The 24,555-nt window shown below is 41.9% G+C and overlaps 1 protein-coding gene across 12 annotated transcripts in view; it reads right to left on the bottom strand.

Moving 5' to 3' along the window:
- SUSD6 (sushi domain containing 6) overlaps nucleotides 1-24,555 on the bottom strand; it is a 98,012-nt gene that overhangs the window by 37,781 nt on the left and 35,676 nt on the right. For 8 of the 12 annotated variants that reach the window (XM_071744483.1, XM_071744487.1, XM_071744482.1 and 5 more), the window contains 2 exons: nucleotides 10,657-10,845; nucleotides 5,926-5,955 (listed from right to left, as the gene is read on the bottom strand). In XM_071744483.1, the coding sequence (XP_071600584.1) occupies nucleotides 5,926-5,955; nucleotides 10,657-10,777 (151 nt within the window). In that variant the 5' untranslated portion in view covers nucleotides 10,778-10,845. The remainder of the gene's footprint in view (nucleotides 1-5,925; nucleotides 5,956-10,656; nucleotides 10,846-24,555) is intronic. The other 4 variants (XM_071744493.1, XM_071744489.1, XM_071744492.1 and 1 more) reach the window with 1 other exon arrangement.

The raw sequence follows: 24,555 nt of genomic DNA, 5'->3' as shown, positions 1-24,555 counted from the left end.
AAAATGAAGGGTGGGGAAAAAAAAAAGGGGGGAAAAAAAGGGGGAAAAAAAGGGGGAAAAAAAGGGGGAAAAAAAGGGGGAAAAAAAGGGGGAAAAAAAGGGGGAAAAAAAGGGGGAAAAAAAGGGGGAAAAAAAGGGGGAAAAAAAGGGGGAAAAAAAGGGGGAAAAAAAGGGGGAAAAAAAGGGGGAAAAAAAAGGGGGAAAAAAAGGGGGAAAAAAAGGGGGAAAAAAAGGGGGAAAAAAAGGGGGAAAAAAAGGGGGAAAAAAAGGGGGAAAAAAAGGGGGAAAAAAAGGGGGAAAAAAAGGGGGAAAAAAAGGGGGAAAAAAAGGGGGAAAAAAAGGGGGAAAAAAAGGGGGAAAAAAAGGGGGAAAAAAAGGGGGAAAAAAAGGGGGAAAAAAAGGGGGAAAAAAAGGGGGAAAAAAAGGGGGAAAAAAAGGGGGAAAAAAAGGGGGAAAAAAAGGGGGAAAAAAAGGGGGAAAAAAAGGGGGAAAAAAAGGGGGAAAAAAAGGGGGAAAAAAAGGGGGAAAAAAAGGGGGAAAAAAAGGGGGAAAAAAAGGGGGAAAAAAAGGGGGGAAAAAAGGGGGAAAAAAGGGGGGAAAAAAGGGGGGAAAAAAGGGGGGAAAAAAGGGGGGAAAAAAGGGGGGAAAAAAGGGGGGAAAAAAGGGGGGAAAAAAGGGGGGAAAAAAGGGGGGAAAAAAGGGGGGAAAAAAGGGGGGAAAAAAGGGGGGAAAAAAGGGGGGAAAAAAGGGGGGAAAAAAGGGGGGAAAAAAGGGGGGAAAAAAGGGGGGAAAAAAGGGGGGAAAAAAGGGGGGAAAAAAGGGGGGAAAAAAGGGGGGAAAAAAAAAAGTGATCTGAAAAGGTGCTTCAGTCCTGAGGAGTCTCCCCAGCTGGAGGCATGGGCCAAGAGGCAGTCAGTTCTCCTGGGTGGTAAGAGGAGGCCAAACTTCTCACAGGAGTTAATCTCTTCCAGTACAGCATCCACACTGCACACACTCCAAGTGTGTTTGCCCACCAGAGCCATGAGCTAATGCCAGCAGTGCCCTGGGCCTCATGCATACACCTCACATCCTTCCTCACAGGGCAGGAGTGCACCAACAGTGCCTGACCTGCCAGTCTTGTGATCTGCCTTAGACTAAACTTTCAGACTATTTGGTTCACTACTACTTCAAGTGACACAAATTTGAACAAGGATCCTGTAACAACAGAGTTCAGGTCTCTCAGCACTCTACATCTCCTCCAGTTATTCCAAAAGTGGAGTCAAGCTTAGTAAATGCCACAGAGGAAACTGGCACCATCAGAGCAAACTATCTAAGATAACATTTAAGTATTTGAGAATTAAATGCAAATAAAGAGATTCAAAGGGGGAAGGCCTGAAGGTTAAAATTATGCTAGCTCAAGGACATCACATTCCTACATCACAGTAAGAATAATTTCTGCTTTGGGCTAATGACAGTAAAATTTGCAACACGACCAGCTTGTTAGGAAAGACAAAGGAATGGTAGACTAAAAGAATGCAGCTGAAAAAAGCAAACTTGCCTTGGATTTCAGTAAGACTTGTGCTCAAAGACAAACTCATTGCAGCTTGCAACAATGTTCAGATTTTTCAGCTGCCACATTAAAAATTAATAATTTCCTCAGTTGAGAAAAGTGACAATTGAACCAAATGATAAAGACTTTATCTTTTCTTAGCATCTATAACTTGAGTCAATTACACCCAAGAAAGTGTTTACAATGAAACCTGAAGCTTGTTCACCAGGGGCACTCAAAGGTTACTTTTGCTAGGGAAGGCAAAAACCAGCAGCAGAATGGACAAATCAGTAGCTTTGAAATAATAAATGCTACAGTTATGGTTCTTGGCCTGTGCTACAGGAAACAACACTAAAACCCCACACTTCTCCTTTCCCAGCCAAAGATAAAACAACAGCTGTACGACCCTCTAGAAATACATTGCTAAAGACCTCTGCAGCATTAAGTCTCCTGAAGACCAATCTCCAGGATGCTGTTGGCCCAGATTAGAGGCAGCACAAGTCCCTAACCCTCCCCAGTATAACTTCCATCAACAGTGATACACAGACCCCACCTGGAAAGAATCACCATCAACAGGGAGTGGTGCTGACAAGGATCCAGGGTCTAGCAGCTCTAATAGGTTTATCTTGTTTACAGAAAGGGTTTCTCTACAGTGAATATAGCAGCCAAACAAAGGCAGGATGGCAGAGAAAACCAAAGCAGCTTGTAGCTAACAAGACTGAACACTAACGAAAAAAAGCAGAACTTCCTGAGAAATTCCAGGATATTTCTCTAATCATGGCAGCAACTTCCACTCAAAATTCCTCCCAATGTCTTGTTTCACACACAGTTGATCTATGGTCTTTTGCAGATTCTCTCCCCACACACACAGCCAGTGCTCCAGTCCCTGGCATCTTCACCCTGCTCCTGCCTTGAAGCTTCAGTGCCTGGAGGGCTCACACACTCTATAACCAAGCCCTTCAGCTCTCTCTCAGTGTCTCATTAGTCAATGCTGCATAAAGAGAAGCTTCAAAAGCCTGCATTGTTAACACATATCCTGCACCTCCTGCATTAAGACCCTCTTACCTAACCATTAAAAAATAAACTCACACACATGTATATTTCTATTTGAGCCCTCCCTCCCTCTGGTTCTCTACCATTTTTATCCACTTACATAACAAAAACACTACCTTCTTTCAGGACTTGCTACTTAACCACCAAGCCACTAATTGGCTTTTTAACAACCAGGAACTTTTTTACAACTCCACATGTGGAAACCTTCATCTTCCTGTTTTGCCTTACTTCTCTGTTTCCCTCCTCTCCTTTTTAGAATCTTATGCTCCCCTGATTCTCATTCACCTTAAATCTATTTTACTACCCTCCTGCAAAGCTCCATTCACTTTTAATCCTTTTCTATACCTGAAGTGTCCAGATAGCTCCTTCCTTTAAAATATTTTAGCTCTGCATAAACCAAAAAAACTTCCCATTGTCTCAGCAGCTGACATCTCTGCTGAAAAGCAAGAAAATGCAAAGTTGCCTAAACAACAAAATCTGTAAGATCACAAACCAGTATTATTCTTTTCCAAATGATCTTATGGGTACCTAAAAGTATTTCTGACACAAAACTTGTTACACACCATGTTGGTCTTTTTCTCGGGATGTGGAAAACGTTCTTTCAAGCCCAAAAAGCATCAGACTCTGGCTTTCTAGTTATGACTTAGCATGCATCAAGGCTTCCCAGACTGCAGGTTAAAAACTCAAGACGTCCACCAGGGATGCTTCCAGTTCAGACATACTTCTAATTTCGACAATAAAGGACAAGACCTATCTCAGAAGCAGCAGCAGCAATCTTTGTTTCTGCACTTGAACAAGAAAAATTTTCTGCATTGAATTAAGATGACTGGCTAGATCTAAAATGCTGAGCCTGCAGGATTCAAGATGCTCTTTTGTTACCATACTTTTCAATTCTTTGGCTTTTGCTTTCCCTGAAATGCCTCTTACTGCACCAAGCAGATAAAAGTACCTATTGCATTCACAGCATTGGCCCTATAGAAAAGGAACACAGGAGGTATCTTTATCCAGCACCAGCCAGACCAAGGCACATGAGCAATGAGGGAGCATCCCCACAAACTCTTGAGGTCCAGGAAGGCTTCTCAGCATAGGAACTCTAGAAGTTCCCCTTCCATAATAACAGAATTACTGTGCTAGGCTGGGCCAAAAAGCTCAATTTATCCTTCAACAAAAACAAGCCCCCTCTAGCCCAATCCACCCAGCACATCCTCTAACTTATTTAACCAGTCCCACAGCTAAGGGGTTACTTCAAATCCTTTCTATGACATCTGGAAACCAGCAATTCTACATCTGGAAGCAAGCAATTGGCCACTCCTCCAACTTCAGTAGAACACTTTGCAGAAGTAGAGCCTCAGGGGAATTCTTGCTTGCAGAAGAAGATGAACACTCCCCAGAGGTTTCAGTTTATTAAAAGGAAAATATTTTTTAGATGCAGATCAGCACACAGAGAAAAGTAGGTACAACATCTTGAGACAATGCCATAATCAGTTATTGGGTTCCAATTTCTATCATGAAGGTACAAGCATTTTTCTGCACTATTCAAGTGCCTTCAGCCCCCACCTTCACTCTTGACTATCAGCGGTTTGTTACCAGCAGTGTTTTAGCAAGCCCCATCTAAACACAGATTGACAGGTTTAACACAGATTCATCCACAAAAGCTAAAGATTTGACAGTTTACAGCTACCCACCTTCCCCTACCACTTGCTTCCCCCTTATTAACCACGTAAAGCAGGCTAAGGACATACCTATTACACAGCTTCACATATCACACACCAGCTATTGCTGCAAATGTTTGCTGGAACAGCCCAGGCTGAAGTTTGACACAGTTCCAGAGCAGATTTACTTCTTGTTCTGCCACCCCCACTGCAGAGCTAGTAATATCTGGCAGCATAAAAACTAGGTGGTAACTGCTTGTGCTGCTACAGTTAAACATTAGGGCTGGAAAAGCAATGACAGATGGGGATTGTACAGCTGAAAAACATTCAGCATATCCTAAACCACAATGCCTCAGCAGTTATGGTAACCAGTTTAGGACTGAAAAGGGACAGAGGTTGCAGAAAAATTGTCAAATGGCACAAAGTGACAACAAGCAAACTTTCTTCTGTCCTGCTCTCACAACTTTTCTCATGAGACTAGGAAGAGATCCAAACTTTTCCCAAATGATTGGCTTAAGTAGATTAAAGAGGAAGGACTCAGCAATAGAAGGAAGCTTCTTATGGATCCAGACAAGCCTGTATCTTCAACCTAGCAGGCAGCAGTCATCAAAGGACACCAGGATGAGTCTGAATCTGGACTTAAATTCACAAATAATTTCTCTTGAAAAAAAAAAAAAACAAACCCATGCCATTCATCACCCCTCCTGCTTCCTTCTACACCGAAGCTCCTACCAGTTTCCATCTTTCTCATTCTAACCCAAGCAGCTGAGTTGGACCAAATGACTCAAGTTTTTTCCTAGAGCAGGTTATTTTCCTGCTACTAACCATGGCTGAGAATTGAAAGTTCCTTAATGTTAGGAATGTGTGATACCAGTCTTGCCAGGAGTAAAATTCAGGCATTGGATAAGAACCCAGGATTCAGAAGATTTCACCAGCTCTTCTCCCGCTTCCCATTCTCTGAAACCAAAATGTGGTGAGTGGTAAAAATCCCCTCCCACATCTTTAAATGCTTCACTATGAACTCATTGCCCTCAGACTCTGTTCTTATACTGTTTTTTTTTTTTTGTATTTTTTTTTTTTAATTTGGAGGAGAGGGGAATGTTCAGACTAAACAGATCAAATTTCAGAGTTCAACGAAGATTTATACAGAATTTTGTATATTTAGAGCAAGATACAGAAGCCAAATAAGCTTTCCAAAGTTACATACATTTATAACATGCACACAGGAAAGATTTTAAACTTTCTCTGAGCACAGAAAATGACAAGAAGTATGGAATATATCCAGAGACAAGCTCTGTGGTGAATGTTCACCTTTCTTGTTTAAATGAAACAAAAGTTTTTTGCTTCAGCTTGCCTACTCTGTCCTATGACAGAGCCTATGAAAACTCTCACAAGCAGCATCTCTCTCAGCATTTTAATATTTTTTTTCCCCTCTCAAGTTATTTGAAGCTGAATACTATAGAAGGCACAGGGATCTCTTCAAGCTCTGAAATGTATTTCCTCAAACTGAGGGCAGTCATCTTTACCAAATAGAAAGAATGTGACAAAAAATGGAAATGGGGCACAAAGATGGATCTCAGCCTATTCAGCACAACAAAAGCATAATGGGAATCCCAGCTCAGAGTCATTTATATTAACCAGTAAAACATCACACATTTCTCATAGCACAGTAGTGAATATAAGTCTACTCACATGCAGGTCCGTTGGATTTGCTGAGCCAGCCTAGGACAGACAAAGGGAAAATTCAGGATTGCTTTAATTCATCCTTCAACCATTAGAACTGGTTAATATTTCACAAGTTGTGTGGCTTCTTGAAATCCCTATTACTCCCTTCATGCCAGCTGCTTAAACAACACTGTCTGGATCAATGTAATAATAGAGTGAATGTTATTACTATTTGAACAGTCTAATTCTGGATCCATCTGCACCTGCTTCCTTGGCACTTTTGCTGCCTGGCCATTATTCTGCAGGTCCTCACCATGCTTTTCCATACTACTCTGCTCTTACTAAGCTCTCCAAGAGCTCTGGAAAGAGGAAATACACCTGAATGGCTCCTCCTTGCCATGGATAAATTCACAATTCTCTGGGCTGACCCTGCTTCACCTACATGAAGCATGCAGGTTAGAATCAAGATCTTCTGTTAATGCACAACACCTCCCCACATCTCTGTCTGGCCATCCAGTGTTACAGCATCCTTGTCTTCATGACCATTCAGTTTATCCTTAGCTGTATAAACATATTCCATCCAGATGCAGAATTAGAGACCAAAAAAATCCCTGCTTTGCACAGATCCCCAAAGAAGAGGAACAAGTCTGAATCTGCTCAATGACTGAAGTGTGCTCTAACATGCTGCTCCATGCAATGCAAACAAATACCACTGGTATCAAAGAGCTTCTGTGTAGAATAACCTTGGCACTGAAAAGACCTTAGAACAACGAGCAGCAGACTGGCTGCATTTGCGTCAGAGACAACACACAGGAATGAAGTCATTTCAGTTTATTCAAGCCCAATTTATCACTTTAATGGCAATCCTAAAAATTAAAGAGTTACCTTTACAGCACTTCACATGTGATCAGTCAACAAAAATCAGGCTGTGTCTAGATTTAAATGGACTTAGATTCATCCAGCCTGCATTATTATAGGTTAATATTTAATCTCTCTCCTTTATAGGTATTGATATTTGCTTAATTCAGAATGTTTAATACTTTCACCAACAACTTTATTTGCATTTTCTAGGATCAGGTGATGCTATTATATCAATAATGAAAAAAAAAACCCAACCTATATTTGGATAGATTTCTGTCAGAGCTGGTTATGAATCCAAAAGATATTATACCATTTGGAACACTAATGACATGAAGCTTTCAGAGTATTTTACAGACTACATGTTAAAATTTAATGAACAACTTATGATCCACGGTCATCCTTCTAAAAATAGCTTGGTCAGAGAGAAAGACCAACATTAATGATACAAACATAAGGTCTTTGAGAACTTGGGAGTAATCTTAAGGGCCAGAGATAGGAGAGAGAAAAAAATAAAAATAATAAAAACCACAACAGAAACCAAACCAACAAAAAAAAAAAACCCACAAAAAACCCCAAACCCCACCCGCCCCCACCCCCCAAAAAACACTGAAGGAAGAATAGAGAAGCATTATTTGTACAAAACCAGACAAAATGGTTGTCACTGCTCCTCTCCAATGCTTAAAAAACTCCCCATCTCTATCTATAAAGCACCCCAGATTTCAGCTACATTTCACATAAACCTTAAAAAAACAGAAGAAAAAGATGAAGAACTCAGCATTTACAGTCCTTGTTTTCCAAGTCTCCTCACCTGCTCATTCCTTCATTATTTTCCCAAACTGATCTTGGAGAACTTGCCAGATGGGAAAAAAGGACAAGCGATAAAGCTCAAAAACTATTTCTGAGCAGCACTGAAGTTTCCATAAATCTTCCTTCTTTGACACAGCTTCATATCTTGCCCATCACCAAATGCTGCATTAGTTATGTGCTAAAATACATGCAGCAGTTATTTTTATATTCATTGATATCTCCCAGTTTCCCCAAATTCTGAAGTGTGTCTAATGACTAAACAACTCGCCTTACTCATGGAACTTCAGGATATTTGGACAGATTGCTTGAGACAAAGTGCTGAAGATTTCTCTTTAAAATCCACGTATAAATAAAATCTATGCATTACCAGAGGACAGAGCAGATGCTTGCTGACTGGAAATGAGTCTATCCTCTATATTAACGAGGTAGCAAAGAGAATCCATTCCTGCCCAGAACATGAATATATGTCTAAGCCTCCTAGAACTCAAGCAATAGAATTTCTGAACAGCACAAGTATCAGAATACAATATATATCATATGCTTTTAAGGACATGAATCAAAAAAGCTCTGCTTTGTCACTCAGAGCTGAGCCAGCCATTGTCTCCATGTTTGTCTTTTATGAGAACATTCTTCATCTTCGTAGCAATTGTGAGCATGTCACATTGCCACAGCATTCCAGATAAGCATTACCATCAAGAGATTTAATACAATCTCTTGCTGCGTGTTAACATCGCTTTGCTCTGCCCATTCTGAATTATTTTGCTTATGTAAAGTAATAAAGTGAGGATGGTGGGCTGGCTGGGGGACAAAGATGAGGGAAAAATGATTTTTCAAGTGCCTCGCCATTATTCTTTGTTTCTCCATCTGTCCCTCTACTCCTCAGCTGACTTGCTCATTAATGTTAGTCATGGCTGGCAGGCTGCTGCAGGTGCAGCTCTCTGGGACCATGACACATCACCGAGCACCCCCATCCCTCCCAGCAATTGGCAGATGGGTTGCTACCTCCCAGTCTAAGAAAATACGTACATGGAAGCACTCCTCAGTGAGTCCCTCCCCCAGGATTTTTTTTTCCCTGTAGATCTTGCCCTCTGCTACGATCTTGGGCTGCCCTACACACACACTCACTTTCTCACTTCCCCTGTAGGAAATGGTTCATGCCAAGCCACTGTAATCCTATTTAACTGATGATCTGTCTTGATCAGCTTACCACAGCTGGTTTCAGGTCCTGAAGCACAAGGCACACAGAAATGGAAAAAATGCAGAACCACTCTTGGGTCTTCTGACATGCTTAACTAGTGCTTTTGTCCTGTGACCAGATGAATCAAACATGATACTAAAAAGGCTTGTCTGGGTTGTGGCTGCCTTTCCCCACCCAGCAGCCCCATGTAGCACAAGGCATTTGCATACTGATTACAGACTCAATAGGAAGGTGCTGCAGTGTGTAATGGGAGTTGCAGCTGGGGTTGGTACACTCCAGTCCCAAGCTGGGAGGGGTATCTGACAGGCCTACATCTGAAATGAGACAGAGACACTGATATCAATAACACCAAGACTGGGAAAAAAACAAGGATAGACCAGATCCAAAAAGACTTTGTCCCTTCCCCACTCACACTATATGCTTTGCCAATTTGTCATTCTCTTGTAGCATCCCAGCCCCTCACTACCTACAAAATCAAAATCAGGCCAGGATGACAAATGTGGGGTATCTGATTTTAGCAGCCTCTCCCTTCTAATGTGAAAAGGCAGAAATACTAAAAGGAGATTAACTTCTCCTTCAGCAGTTTCCAGCACTAGCAGACTTTTCTGTACAACATCACCTCTGTTTTGAGGGCATTTGGCAACCAACATTTATACCACTCTACCACACAGATGACACTGAGCTTCACTGGTACTGAGAAGTGTTGGTCATGGGATATTTTCAGGTGCCACATGTCAAGTAAATAGGACTTTTAAAAACTATGTTGAGAACTGGAATTCTGTTTTCAAAGGCAAATTACTGTTCTACATTGCAACAGCTGCTGACATCAATTCTACATCCCTTTTTGAACTCATTTTCGATGTTCTGTGCACAAGCACAAAGCTATACCTCCCACCCCATAACATTTATGACCAAGCATCTCTTTACTGACAAAAACTACACACGGCTGTGCTGAAAGGCACATTTCAGGGTCTGCTGACAAGCATATGTACTACCTCTTGTGAGTATCCAGTATGTTTTCTTCTTCCACTAATTTCTAAGAGGCAGATCCCCTTAACTCTGTTGACATTCTACATGTCATCCCATTGCACTGCTATTAAGATTATTCACAATTGTGCATGAGATAAATAGAGAAGTTACAAAGGGGAAAGCAAAAATTCAAGCTGCAAAGATGATCTACTAGAAGGGTGCCATTAGCAGGTGCTAAGGTGTAAGACAGCACACAAGGAACCACTGAATGGATCCTTCAGCTGTGGGAAGAACCGGTGAGTCTGTGCTTCCAAAACTACTTCACATGATGAGCAGAGACTACAGGGCACACAGATAAGATTGTGGACATGAGAATCACAGAATTGTTTTGATTGGAAAAGACCTTTTAGAGCATCAAGTGCAACCATGAACCTAGCTCAGTAGAGTCCACTGAGAAACCATGTCCCTAAGTACTATGTCCAACACAGTCAGGAATGGTGATTCAACCACCTTCCTGGGTAGCCTATTTCCAGTGTTTCATAACTCTTTCAGTAAAGAGTTTCTCCTAATATCTAAACCTCCATTCAACCAAATATTTCACTTATCTGAAATGTAGCCCATGCTCTTGAGACAGTGCAGGGCCTCCAGCTGCAGTGAAAGGATGGGAATGGAGAGAGGAAAAAAGTAGGGAAAATCAAAATGACAAGCTAAAGGACAAGAAATTATTTATTAATACGCAAGACTTGTTCAGTTCAGAATCTGCCCTCTCTGCTTAACAAGTAGCAATGTTTGGGGTTTTTTTCTGGAGTACAGGAAGATGTGTACAAGTGCAGCCACCACCACCACCTTCCCCATAAAAATAAGGCCACCTCCATATTTAGACATCTCCTCCTCCCTAAAGTATATGCAAAGGTTTCACTTACCTGTGGCCTGTGCTTCCAAGATAAAGGTACTGAAGATAACTAGCAAAACAAATAACCCATGGCTAGACAAGGCAAGAGACAATCCTGTGTTGCTCTTTGGTGCTACCATTCCATGGCACATCTTTTAGCCACCAGAATTTCTTTCCAAAAAATTCCCAAAAGATCTGGTTGGTCAGGAACACCTCAGGTCTACAAAAACAAAGACAAAGAAAGAAACAGTAATTATTGAGTCACACACCTACAACATCTGGGGAGGGGAGGAAAAAGAAATTCAGAAATAAACAAGTCTGACCTTTTGCATGTTCTAGCATTAGGAAAATTAACAAGTATTCATAGCTCACAAGGTAACAGAAACAGAAAAAGTAATCTTACACACAGAAAATACTATGACACATTATAGACAGACAGACACATTACAGTGAGATGAGAACTTTCCACTCACCCTCTAGTATTTCAGGTGTTAAGACTGCCTAGCTTACAATTACTTACAGCTTTCAAGACAACCCCAGAGGATACAGCATCTGGATAATTTGTTTCAAAATAACTTCAAGACAGAAGGCCTTCCTACCTTCCCACTACCTTTCAGGTCTCCAAGACACAGCAGACTGTACTAGACAGCTAGGACAAATAAATCAAATACTTCTTCAGCCACCTGGAGAGGAACAGCAAACCTGAGAGGCAGTCAGCAGGCAGGCAAACACACTCGTGAGGAAGAATGTCAAGCAGCTTGCAGACTTCAAGTATAATGTTCTGAAAATAGTAATTAAAATTGCAGGATGTGACACTGCTCATACCTGAGGACTGAGGGATTCAGCCTACAGCCTATCAGGCACTGTCACAGCGAACACACAAAGCCCAGTTGGGAAATTAAGAAAGCATAAAGTTGAATCCCTATTTTTTAATGAGGGAAAAAGACCCAGCAGAACATATTCCACCGACCTAATATGGTAACTTTGGATCTGGAAGAATAACGATATCATCCGTAACTTCAGTGCTCATGAAAGAAAGTTGGGACTAAAAATTTGTGTGTACTGTTTTTATAAAGGAGAAAGGAGAAAACAGATGAAGACAACTAGGTCAGTGATGAACTAAAGAAAATGCCCCCCAAAAAACACCAACACTCAAACAAAATACACATAGAGACACATTGCAACACTTCCACACTTCTAGCCTGCTATTCCTTACACAAACCTCTACAGCTCTTGGATAAAAATTGCAGACATTGAAGTTTTTTACCTACAGCCACAGGAACACTTAATTTTGAGGGAAACTCCATTCAGCCATAGCTTCTTTAGTTAAATAGATGTTCATACTGAAGAAGGATTTTGTGGTGGGGTTTCCCATAGAAATCCAAAATTTCTGGATTACTCTTAACAAATTTGAGAGATTCAGAGGTGGGTATCATACTCTTTCCTACCCCCTGAGAACAGATAGGAGAACTGGGTTAGTGTTCCTATTCATTAGGAAAGTCAGGATGAGTTTCAGAACCTTAAGTACTTCTGAGATAAAGTCAACACACTAGTGTTGATCACAGAACAAAGAAACAGCCACAACTCAAATTTCCAGTTACTCGGGCAAAAAAGAAGCTGCGTTATATGGGAGGAAAGAATTAAATTTGTTGTTAAACCTGGAAGTCATCCTAGTGAAAAGAGGTGTTCCTTAGATCCATGTCACTGCTTTGCTTGTATTTGCTTCATAGAAGGGCTATCTTTTAAGTCAATTAATCTCTACCAAAAAAGAATTCCTTGTCTGCACCCACCCCCACCTTGAAATGTCATTTCAAGGTGACATTTAAACTGCCACGTGTCAAGTCTGGAGCTGATGTCACAATAAACTGGGTCTGTCCCTTTTGTTTCTTGCTTCATTCAGAGGGAGTTAAGGGAAGTTATACCACTCAACCCTGTAGAAGAGCCTATAGATTTCTCACGTCTTCACAGACAAGAAGCCAACGCTTTGTTCACCAAACTCCTACCATGCAGAAAGGAGCACAGATGCTGCCATTCATCTGCTAGATTTCCTTCAGCAACAATTAGACCACAGAACTAAAAAATACACCTCTGTGAAGAAGTCAGCTAGCCTGTACATCTGCTCCCTATTCTCAAGTCAGGTCTCTGATTATACAACTGGAAGAAGCCAGATTCTGGCCTATACTCCAGGCCATCAGGTGGCTGCTTTCTTCTAGGAGTCACTGCTTAACACTGAATTACAGGTCTGACAAAGCAATGCACCACCTTCAGCAAATGGCCCTTCTGATTAGATCAAGACAGGTCTGTCCTCCCTGTTCCAATTTAATGAAGCTTCATTAGTATAACAAACTCTGCAAGTCTTGCCAGGGTATCTTTTAAGCGTGGCCTTTCCTGCCCTTGGAACAGTGCTTGCTGGGTGACATACTAGCAGCCAGGAGAGCTAGGGAAGAGGGCACACAATTATCACAGAATTTGCTGAGCCACCTGAAGTGTGCTACCATGACCAAGAGGTTTTTCTCCTCCTAAAGGTTGTAAGTTCAATTCTCGTCTCTGAACAACAACCAAGTTAGAGATACCTAACCCAAGCCTATCTTCTGGGGGAATTAATTATTGCTTATTCTCAGTTCACTAACAGATTGCTCTAAAGCACAGCACTGTGTCTCTTCTTTCTTCTGAAGTCACGCATGGTTTTTCCATCTCTTCTAGGCTACTATGTCACTTGAGTCCCAGGTTACCAGGAATCCTGTCTGATGGAAGCACAAGGCTGCCCCACAAGGAATGCTGTAAATTGCTGCTGCTAGGCCTCCAGGAACATCCCACTAAGCTGATTTAGTTCAGTGTGGGATTTGAAGGAGACACAAAGGCAGCAAAACCATTTAGTGAAAGATAGCATGGATAAACCCCTCAATTGTTAGGAGACAATGAGCACAGGTACCGCCTGCAAGGAACCTCCCCAGGCTGCTGCCAAGTTACAAAACTTGTTCCCAGCCTTGACTTTTCCTTAGCAAAATTAGAAGATGAAAGAGATTCTGGCTGGATAAGAAAGCATCCTTTCTTCCCAGAGGGGAGCTGGTGGTTGGGAAGCTATTTAGACAGACATCCAGTTCTCTTAAAGTTGGCTGTTGTTTTAGCACATTCCTTAGACCTACAGCTCAGGGGGAAGCAGCTTTCATAACCCTTCAGCCCTGCACCTCCAAAAGTTAACTCAAGTGCACTGTAGAGCACACACTTTTGTCAGAGACACAGTCAGGGAGATAGCTTAACAATTCATGGGTTCACGTGAATCAAAGCAATCCCCTGTTTGCACACAGCATTAAGGAACAGGATGGTGTCTTTATTGGATCCTGGAAACAATGAGGCAGAAGCCACCAGCAGCATGACTATACGGAGCAAGGACACTTCAGACTCATCTCACATGGCACAGCCTAGGCTGAAGGATTGTAGGAGGATTAAGTTTAACAGAGATGTTTTCAAAGATAATATTTAGTATAGCCAGCAGTTCTCATGAATACAGCAAGGAGGGGATATTAAGAGAACATCACTAGGTGGTTTTTTATTGTGATGTTCACAATGTGTGTGATTTTATTTTGATTCTTACTTTGAAAAACACCTACTAAATACAGACAAGAAAATAAACCTAATATACTAATAAACCATCCTCTATGGCCCCAAAGTTAATAGCCTCATACCATCTCTGTGAATGTTACAAATTTCTCCCAGGCTGCAGCTATTCCATGCTCTTTCTTTTCTTCAGTTCTGGTCAACATGCCATCTTACCAGTGATGCTTCAGCACCAGTCCCCCCCCTCACTGCAAGGCCAGCCCTACGCATACATCAAACAGCAGTTCACTTCTACATAAACTCTCTGAAAGAGGAATCTGCTTGACTGAAATCATGCAGACTTTCTCTGCTGGATTTTAAACCACAATCAGCCATTTCCAAAGATCACTCATTCATATATGGCAAGAGCTTTTCCCAAGATAAGCTGTGTGTGGACCTCTGCCATTTATCTTCTAGTCCTTTAGAAGCTGCCAACTCATATCCCTTGATCTAAGACACCTTTGCAAACATACATACATTTCCCCAAGATTATGAATAAATTTTCTCGATTTTCCCTATTTTGTCACAGAAGGCCTCCTAAGTACTTAGGAGTACTGTTCTTTGAATGGTAATATGCTCAGGACATGAAAGAAAACCAGATTTGGGTAGTGCACCAAGGACATGGAATGTCAGAGGGGTGGGCTGGACAGTCTGAGGCTCTCCAGTTGTTCAAGATGCCTGGCACAGCTTCTGTCCTATGGCACTGTGGCTGGAAAACAGGTTTTCAACCTGAATTCTCCAGTTTGTTTGGGGAAATGTCCAGTATGCTTGGAATGCTACTGGCTTGCTTTTAAATACTTGAAATTTGCCAGAAGAAAATTCGTTATCCTCATGCACATCTATTTTATCTCCATAGTTTCCCCCTCACAGAAATTGTTTGCTATCACCTGAATGCACACAAAAATGGTCTTAGCAGCAGCATAAATGATGGGTGTGCACAGAATATCTTTTGAAAGACTAAGCACAAGGACTATTCTCACCTCATGGTCATGCTGCAGGAGGAACCTGAGGTGAACACTGTGGTTCAAAGGATTTTATTCTCACTCCTAATTGCTGAGGTTTTCGTATGCTTTTTTTGTCTGCTTTCAATGAGCAGCTAAGCTTTAAAACAGAGAAGTATTAATCACTGCAGGAAAACCAGTACCTTACAACTGGGAAAGTCCCACTAACATTCCTACCTGAAATGAATAAACCTCTAAGATTCACCAATTTACATAGCTTATTCCCCAGACTCCTCCTCTCTCTATCATACCACAGTCTAAAGTCCTGTTTGCACCTAGATCATGCTTGTGCACCCCTCCCTTGCTTGCCTCCTTATCTCACCCAACATTCCAGGAGAAGTCATCCTAAGGTTAGCCAAGCATATTCTTCTGTGAGCAGAAGGCAGGGACCACTTCCTTCCTCCATCTATTTCCCTTCCAGTCGGGTGCAATATTTGTATATGAGCTTTTTCCCTGCTGCAGCCCAAAGAGAAATGCACAGCAGGCTCAAAGATATTCCTGAGGGGACGAAAGAAGCTGCAACTCCAACAGTGCCCTTAGAGGTAAGGAACAAGGAAGAAACAGATTTATCAAGGTGTGCAAAGAAGAGCTGCAAGGTTCCCAAGGGGGGAAAGCAGTGGTATTCAGTATTCTTCACTGTTCATTGCAGAATGGAAAATGTGAAGTCAGTTGTGGACTAACCCCAAATGGTTTACCATTCCTCAGCCCAGTGTGATGAACAAGGAAATTCTTAAGCATAACAAGGACCACAGCATGCTGCTGGGGCTCAGAAAACCTTGTTTGTCATCTTACTCCATCCCTAATTATCCAGCCCATGAAAATTAACAAGAAGCCTAGAGCTTCTTTAAGAAACACTTATGCACACGTGAGAAGCACCAGAAAGAAAACACCACCTCAGATCCCAGCCCTTGGCCCTCAACAATTTTCCATGCAGTAACCCTTTGAGAACCACGAAACATTTTGAAAACTTTTTGCACAGAGGATGAATTCACAGGGCACAATTCGGCCAAATGAGGGGTTCCTGGATCCCTCAAGGAAAACCAGAGAAAGCATATTTTCACTGCACACTTTAAAAGTTCATTGCTGCATCACTGTCAGTCATAGCTCAGATTTGCACCTCCTACAGTCTAAACTGTCATCCTTTTGCATTGTATATTAAAGCTCTAAGAACTAACCCACCAGCCACACAGGTCTTCTAAATAAATCTGTGCATTGCAGCAGTAAATTCCACCTTCCCCAAAAGACATCTGAATAGGCCCCCAAAAGAGAACACTTCGAGACAGACAGCTTGAGACACCAACCTGCAGAGAACAAACCAAGCAAGATATTCCCATGCACCAACACACAATAACATTGTATTACATCATAGCCTTTTAGCCATACAATGTTTTGTGTCCAACTTAACTTGCTTTCCTATCCTCTGACACATCAAACAGGACACCAGAGAGCAGAGCTTGCTATAGGACCCGGTTTCATTCTTGCAAATACCAATACTTTATGAAAAATGAAATTGTAAGAAAGCCTCAGTCTTGTGAAGATCCTTCCCCATTTCCAAGTACTATGGTGGTCATGCCAGGTCTGACAGTCAGAGATTTGAATTTTATGACTGAAAAGCAGAGTCCTATTTTTATTGCCTTGTTGAAAGCCCTACGTATCATTAGCTTCCCAAGTTTTAAGAAGTTTTCTTGGAAATCACAGAAATTCACTGGAAACTTTTTTCTGGTTTAACTGGGGGGAGGAAGATAAGAGATTGAAATCTAACTGTCCTTCCAAATAAGGAAGATGTTATGGGCAGGTTGTGAACTTCCAAGCAACAGTAGGAAGGAAAAGCAGAGCTGTGGAGGAGCAGAGAGGAGAGTAAGACAGGTTAATGTATGGGGGGAAAAAAAAAGAACCTAAGAATCTGCTTTAAGGGATTGGTGGTGGTTTTTTAGTGTTGGGGTTTTTTTGTTTGTTTGTTTTTTTAAAGCATACTTGCAGCAATGCCATCTATGGGAGAAAGTAGAGGCTGGGGGATTGTGCAGACTACATCTCATACACAATCTTTACCAGTTTTGGCTTTTCTTGTGCTTGTTTTTTTGGTTGATTGTTAGGTTTTTTTCTTTGGTTTGTTTTTTTTTTTTTTTTTGTTGTTGGTCAGCTGGGAATTTTGGGGGGCTGTTTTTTAGTTGGGTTTTTTGTTTGTTTTGTTGTTTGTTTTTTTTAATACATTTGTATGGTTTTAATATTTAAAGCATTCCCTTTGGAAACAATTGTTTCAGCACTTTCCCCCTGCCGCACTGCATCAGCAAGGCCAGGTTTCATACTTGCAGCTTTAATCAGTACAGCAGCACATTTGCAGAGGACCATATGCACAAAATGTTCCAGAACGCTTTCCAAAAATAATAAGTCTTAAAAAAGAAAACTCACAGTAAACTGAAATGGCTTCAGCGAAGCAGAATAAAAAAAAACAGACGTGCAAAGGCAGAACCTCTTAAAACCACATACAAGCCTGAAATGCTGCTCTCAGTAAGAACAGGGTTCTAGAAGCAGCACTGGATTGGTAAAGTCTCTTGTATAGCATCCAGGATACTTTTCTCATCTATGCAGCTGTGTTAATCTGTTTCAGGAATGCACAGGAAGGCCCATGTACAGTAAAAGCTTATTTTATAACCCTTCACTTCTAGAACATGACTCTCCCCATCCTTACTAATTGTTGTTCTTTCATTGCAACTGATGTGGCTAAAACCACCTGCCTGCTATACACACAGCTGCAACACTGCCAGGCAGCACAACCATTTGAATGGGACATCCATTTGGGAAATCCTTTTAGTATCAAAGCCCTCTATATAGCAACTTAATCGAATCAGTCTGACATTAAAATAAGGAACTATACTAGAATATGGAGGTGCTCCTAAGTTGATTCCTAAACGCACAGCTATATGACACAACTTAAGTTTAGAAGCTGCCACCCCAGATAGGAAAATACCTTCCTCCGTGGGATTATGACAATTGCTGTGTAGTGCTTATTATCTGTATGACAGTTTCTGTACAAGGATGCCTTCAATAGACAGGTTGTAATATCAGAACCTTCCAGGATAACAAATTGTTAATGTTTGGATGCTTGCCAGCAAAAAGGTCTTTTCACAGATAAACACACACACACACACAAACTCTGAGATATAACAGTGCCCCAAAAATCCTGTGAAAACTTCACCTTACAACATCCTGGTATCATTGACAAAACTGACAAAATTTAAAAGCTGACTTTCAAATTCTGGTTCTGGCTCTGAGATAGCATTTGGGAATCTGACACAGCAAAAAACTATTACGATAAATTTCACAAGGAGGGGGGAAAAAGTAGGCCTTCAAAAAGTCTCAGCACCATGGCTCAGATTTGTATCTATTTTCTCACTATTTCCCCTTTACTTCTCCTTCTTTGGTCTCAGCAAAGTCATTTAATGTTTCCTATTGCTTTTCCTATTTAGGATGCATTTTGCTAATGCCACAGAAGAATATTTATTGCCACAAACCCTCACTGTGGCAGACACTGATAGCAGTGGCATCGAGCACATTTCACCCCATATTGCCCAGCCACATCACTCTTGCCAGATGAAAAAGGAGAACTCAAGTTTTGCATCACCATTCCAAGCAACTAAAGCTGTGGGATGATTAGTACACTGTCTACACCCAGAGCTGCTCTCCCATGGGACTATGGTCAAGGGCAGTGGCAGAAGGTGGCCCAGGCAGGCACACCAGAATCGACCCCAATACTTGACCTAAGGCTTTCAGACTCTAGACAAGGTGCCATCAATTAATCTCAAAAATCAATACTCAAGAGCTGAGAGAAAAGAAGGTGGGAAATAGGAGTCCTAACAGCTTCCTTTCTTTTAAATCACCCTCATAATTACCAGCTCAGAGAGAGCACAGTAAGCAGAAGACCCCCACAGCCTTTTCACTCTAACTGGCTTCTCTCAACAGGCTGCACTTAATTTGATTTTTCTAACAAGGGATCAGTTGTAATTATACACTCAGCCTCCTGCAGAACCAACTCCACAAGTAGAGATCACCATTCCCCAGCTCCCTGAGTAGTGGCAAGCAATGTGTCAGTAGTTGGTGTTCACCACTTTGTTTATCTAGCTGCAACAGCTCCTCAGCCTTCACTGACCCATAGCCTAGCTCAGCCCCTCTGCAGAGGTACCTAGGGTTAAGGACTTCTCCCTCAACCATTTGAGCACTTACAGGCTTGCAGGGCTATTTAAGCTGAAGGACGACTTCTTGCTCCTGAAGCTGCTGCTCCCACACCCACGTTGCAGTTAACCATTCCCTCCACAATGCTGGTGCAACTCTCAGGAACTTGGGGAATCCGGGCCCTTGCACTGGTGCAGCTCTGAGGCCAGTGGAAGCAGCAGCTGCAGACAGGTAAGGAGCTCCCACCTCAGCTTTGCTGCCAAAGCCTATAGCATGTGGAACTTAAGCAAGCAGCCAGTACAACATGCTGGGCTAGGTTATTGAATAGGCTTTTTGCTCCTAAAACCAGCTCTATTTTCAATCTGCATTAAATCACAGAAAGAAAGAAATCACAGCAATTTAGGGTTTGGGGGGGACCATGAAAGAATGTCTAGTCCAACCCCTCTGCCAGAGCAGGGTCACATAAAGTGTGTCAGGAATCTTTTACTATGTTTAGAGATGCTCTAGATCTAAACCTTCCCCCTACATCAGGGCTCCAAGCATTCTGGTTTCCATGCAAATTAAAAGCCAGAAAGCTGTGACAATTCTCCACAACAGCCAAAGGCAACATTAGCTTGTTGAGTTACAGGAAGTCAAATGAAATCAAAGCCAAAAGAGGGGGAAAAAAGTTGTTCAAAGCAAGATAGCAAGAGTCAGCAATTAGCTCTGGAAGTAAATCATAGTTTCATGCAACAGTAAGAAAAACTACAAAGTGCTGCTGCATGGAAGCAAGAGTCATGCATCTGCCAGTGCTAGGTCAGGATGAGATACACCCAGGAGTTACAGGCTAAATGGTATTTAACCCTCTGCTTCACACCTTGACTTTTTCCCTAGACCACCTTCAACAGCAAAAGCACAGCTTGGTTTTGCTAAGATCGCCTCAAAGCTCCAGGGAAAACCCTCCCAAAAATGAGATTCCCTCCCAAAACTCTCATGTGGGAAGACAAATCCTGGATAAAGCCACAGTCAGTGCCTCTTCACCACTGGGACCAGCAGCTAGAGGTAAAGCATCCTATGAGTGACCTGGGGGCAGCTGCCTCCCTGAAAGCAATTGCTGTCCCTCAGCCAAACACCCTGCTCCCGGGTGCTGTCTCTCTCCTAGCTCTGGCCATAGTCCTCCAACCCCTGGATGGGTCAGCTAACAGGCAAGCTTCCACAAAACACAACGAAGAAGAGGGAAAAGAGTATAGACTTTTCTCTGGATTTCTGCATTTCATTACTTCTCCAGCATGCTTATATTAAATGTCAACAGGCTGGGCACTTGACCATGAAGAATACCACACACACTGCCCCAGGTAACTCTTCCCTCCACAGAACTAAGTCATGGAAGGTCCCGTAAAAAGGGCACATTTAACTCTTCACTCTCTGCAGGGTAGGAAACAACTCTGCCAAACCAGAAGCAGCTAAGAGTGCATCCATTTGTGAAACAGGTCATTCTGCTTTGCCTGAGGTTTGGACAAGTCTCCAAGCACATAGTGCAAGTACATGCAAGCCATCAAACTATTTGTCAAGAAAAAACATTCTAGCACAGAATTCCCAGTGACCTCCACTCAGCCTCATGGGAAAAGTGCAGCAACTCCAGCTTCAACTGCCTTTAAAGGAAAATTGATTCCCCCTCCCCTGACATTTTACAAATAAATATGAAGGTCATAGCCAGTAATCCCCAAGCAATTTCCTGTCTCTGGAGACAAGGTTTCTTCAGGGTGAATTGATTAAATAAAGGTTATTAGAATTGCTACAAAGCAAGCTAGATATCCCCTTCAAGTTTTTACATGTAATGTAGTGCTCCGAGCAGCAGCAGAAAAAGATCAGCTACAAGAGCTTACAGGACAGCAAAATTAATATGCAACCCACCAAAACCTGCAATATTAAGATTTAAATTTACTTTCAACAGCAGAGGATTTTCATGTTCGTTTAATCTATTTTCAAGTGAGCTTCTCAAAGGGAATTCACCCAGTCCCTTTATTACTGTACTCTTAAGATTAAATTTGGCTTCTCCATTTTGTCAATCTGACATGCAGTTCAGTATTTCAAGAGTCAGCAGTCATCCTCACTATAGCTGTTCTCCTTTCCTCTAAAACTTTGCTGCAAAAAAACGTGCTAAATCCATTCGCTCCACCTTCCAGTGTTACCAATTTAGTTTTCCTCTAAAGCCAAACATTTTAAATAAAAAACAAAGCAAGACACGTGTTAGTTCCTACAAATGCTAAAGGGGCGGGAGGAAGGGGGAGGGAGGGGGAAGCGAAAAGAGGAGCAATTACCTTGCATCAGTAACAGAAACTTGCTCAGCAATTCTCTTGCATCTCTTAAACAAGCAGTAGAAAGTAACAGTAAAGCACTGGAGGAACAGTTTAAAAGAAACGAACCAAGGCAGGCTTTACAAATAAGAAAACCTGTAGCTTGCAGAAAGGTCTAAACATAAACACATTGGCAACTGTCTCATATGCACACATTAACTGAGTTTCTCATTCTTCTCCACAAGAAAAAAAAACAAAACATTATGCAGTTTCCAGAAACAGTCCTTGCACAGGAACTGAGAAAGAAATATTTTTAAGCTAATATCTTAATTTAAGACAATTTCTCTTAACTAAATGTACATCTGACGTTAAAAAATGCCAGATGTCATCTGCAGCTCTACCTCCAATGGTCAAGGAAAGATTATATTGCAAGTGTCATATACTACAGCACTATCCAGAGGAGTTGGTGGTCTGTCATTTGCAACTGCTTGGGCTTTCTTCAGGGTTTAAAAGGCCACTTCCAAGCTTCATTTTGTGTAAAGGCCAACCTCTGCCTGATTTTATATGCATCCTAGTTCACCTAAAACTGCTTTTCTGGGTGAGCTGAACATGACATTTAACAGATGTAAGCAACAGTTGGCTCTGGACAACAGACTATCTTCTTTGTCTTCCTTTGCACTTGGGGATCTACTCTCCTCATGAAACAGTCACTGCTTCACATGCAGAGGGAAGTGGGGGGAGGACAAAGAGAAGCCTGCATTGTGGAAAATAAATAGCTTCATTAAGGCTCCACAGGATACTATAAGGCACATTTTGAGGAAACCACCCTCCTTACAACATATTGCAGAGCACAATAGCCATCAGCAGCCCTTTCTCCAACAGCCACATCCTGTTCCCTGGCCTCTGGCAACAGCTCCATAGTTTCCACCTCCCCCTCCAGTCCCTCCCTCCCCCTTCCTCCCCCAATCTCATTCCTCACATGCACTTGAGTATAGCTGCTGGGAATCACAGCAAAAGCTGCTTCACACCACCCCTGCAGATGGAATGAAATCCCAGTGAGATGCTATTACTGGTCCTTTTGAAAGGTAGGATCACCTGCTGCTCAGGACAGAGCCCAGTAACTTCCTTCTGAGACACCAAGGTTAAGTTTCATTTTCTCTGCCAAGAATGGCCATGGTTTACTTAGGAACACTAAACTATTCCTTACAAACACTGCAGGTACTTCCACCTGCAAGGGGAACAGCAAAGCAGATGCAGCATCAGCAGTTAAAAGTTGTTCAACTTGAAAATTCTGCTTGCTTTCTTTTCTGAGGAAATAAGCTTGACCACTGGACTTCCTAGCTGCAGGGAAGACTCCTGATCAGATGAATGAAGAAATGCAGAAAGAGGAAAGAGCCCAACTTGTGAGGGCCATGGCATTTCAGAGCTGGATGCCCCCCAGCACATTCCTGAGATGAGGCTATAGGACCAATAATCAACAGATTAATCAATAATAACCTATGAACCAATAATCAACAGATGATGATAAGCAGAGGGATCCCAGTTCGGTTCTAAGAGTGTTCACCCAGGCCTACACTGAAAACACAAAAGGTTGGAGACCTATGCTAGTAACGTGAAAGACACTGCAACAAAAGAAAGATGCTCAACATATAATGAGAGGCTCAGATTTCACAGAAGACTAAAAAACACTGAGGAGATTGGAACAGGGGACATGCTTGTTAATGCCTTAATATCATGAATACTGAGAGGGTCCAGTTCATCCTGAGTTGGAATTATTTTTTAGATATTATGAAGATCAACCCAAGGTCTGCAAACACCTTCATTTTAAGAGGCAAAAAGGAGTCCTTTGCTTCTTTAGACAAGAAATACATAAATCCCCATTTCCAAGATGGGTATTTTTTCCCTGCACTATTATATGCCAGAAAAATGTATAAGGGGAAAAAGGGTATCAGGTGAATAAACTGGTCTTGAAGAACTTTGTATAGGTGACTTGCATAAGAAATAGTTCATCAACAGTCAAACCAAAGCTCTAGAAAATTTCTGGAAGGATTCTGGCTTGCTGTCAGCTGGGCAATACAATTATGTTGACTTGAGAAATGTCAGGCCTATCTCCAGGCTCATTCTCCTCAGCTTCAAGTAGCCAACAGACTTCAGGCAAGCCTGTTGCTTCACTAATATCAAGCTGGAGAAGACTTTAAAGTCTTTAAACAACATAAATGTGGGCAATAAAGGTTGCAGGTACCACAGGTCTATCTGGTCTTTTTTCTTCTGTTAGAATACTGAGGCACATTTTCTGAAACAAATGACTGCCATGTGCTTCCTTACAGCAGGTTCTGCTGTGTCTTCCACGGAAAACACTTCTAAGACACAGAGAAGTGTGACTTCAGAATCAGATTTTACTTATGGGATCTTTTCGTGCTGTGCAATAAAAAGCCCACTGATCTCATGTAGATGTTTCCTTCCTTTTTCCTTTGGACAGGTTTGTGACTAGGCACAAAAAGCCCTTCACAATCTCTTCTTGCCCCATTAGCAGGGCAAAGGAAGGCAGAAACTGGAGCCTAGGACTCAGACCACACTGTATAAACACAGAAGGAAGTCCACTGCTATGAAGATATCATGGGCTACCACCACATGGAGAGAAACCACCTCTTCGATCTGAATCACAACTGGTTCCCTGTGATATTACTCTTAGAGGAGAGTTCTTGCTATATAACACCCAGAGAAATCACCAGTGATTTGGTTTACTGCAAACAGGCAATAAAATCTGCACCATGCCTGTTCTTTATGCTTTCTTTCTTCATTACAGTCAATTCAGAAGACTGAAAAGGAAATTAAAGGGTCACTCAGATACATAAGCTATTTCTGTCACAGAACATGCCAATAACT

The sequence above is a fragment of the Heliangelus exortis genome, chromosome 5, assembly GCF_036169615.1.
Source record: "Heliangelus exortis chromosome 5, bHelExo1.hap1, whole genome shotgun sequence".
Classification (NCBI taxonomy): domain Eukaryota; kingdom Metazoa; phylum Chordata; class Aves; order Apodiformes; family Trochilidae; genus Heliangelus; species Heliangelus exortis.
This window is presented reverse-complemented; position numbering and strand designations above follow the sequence as displayed.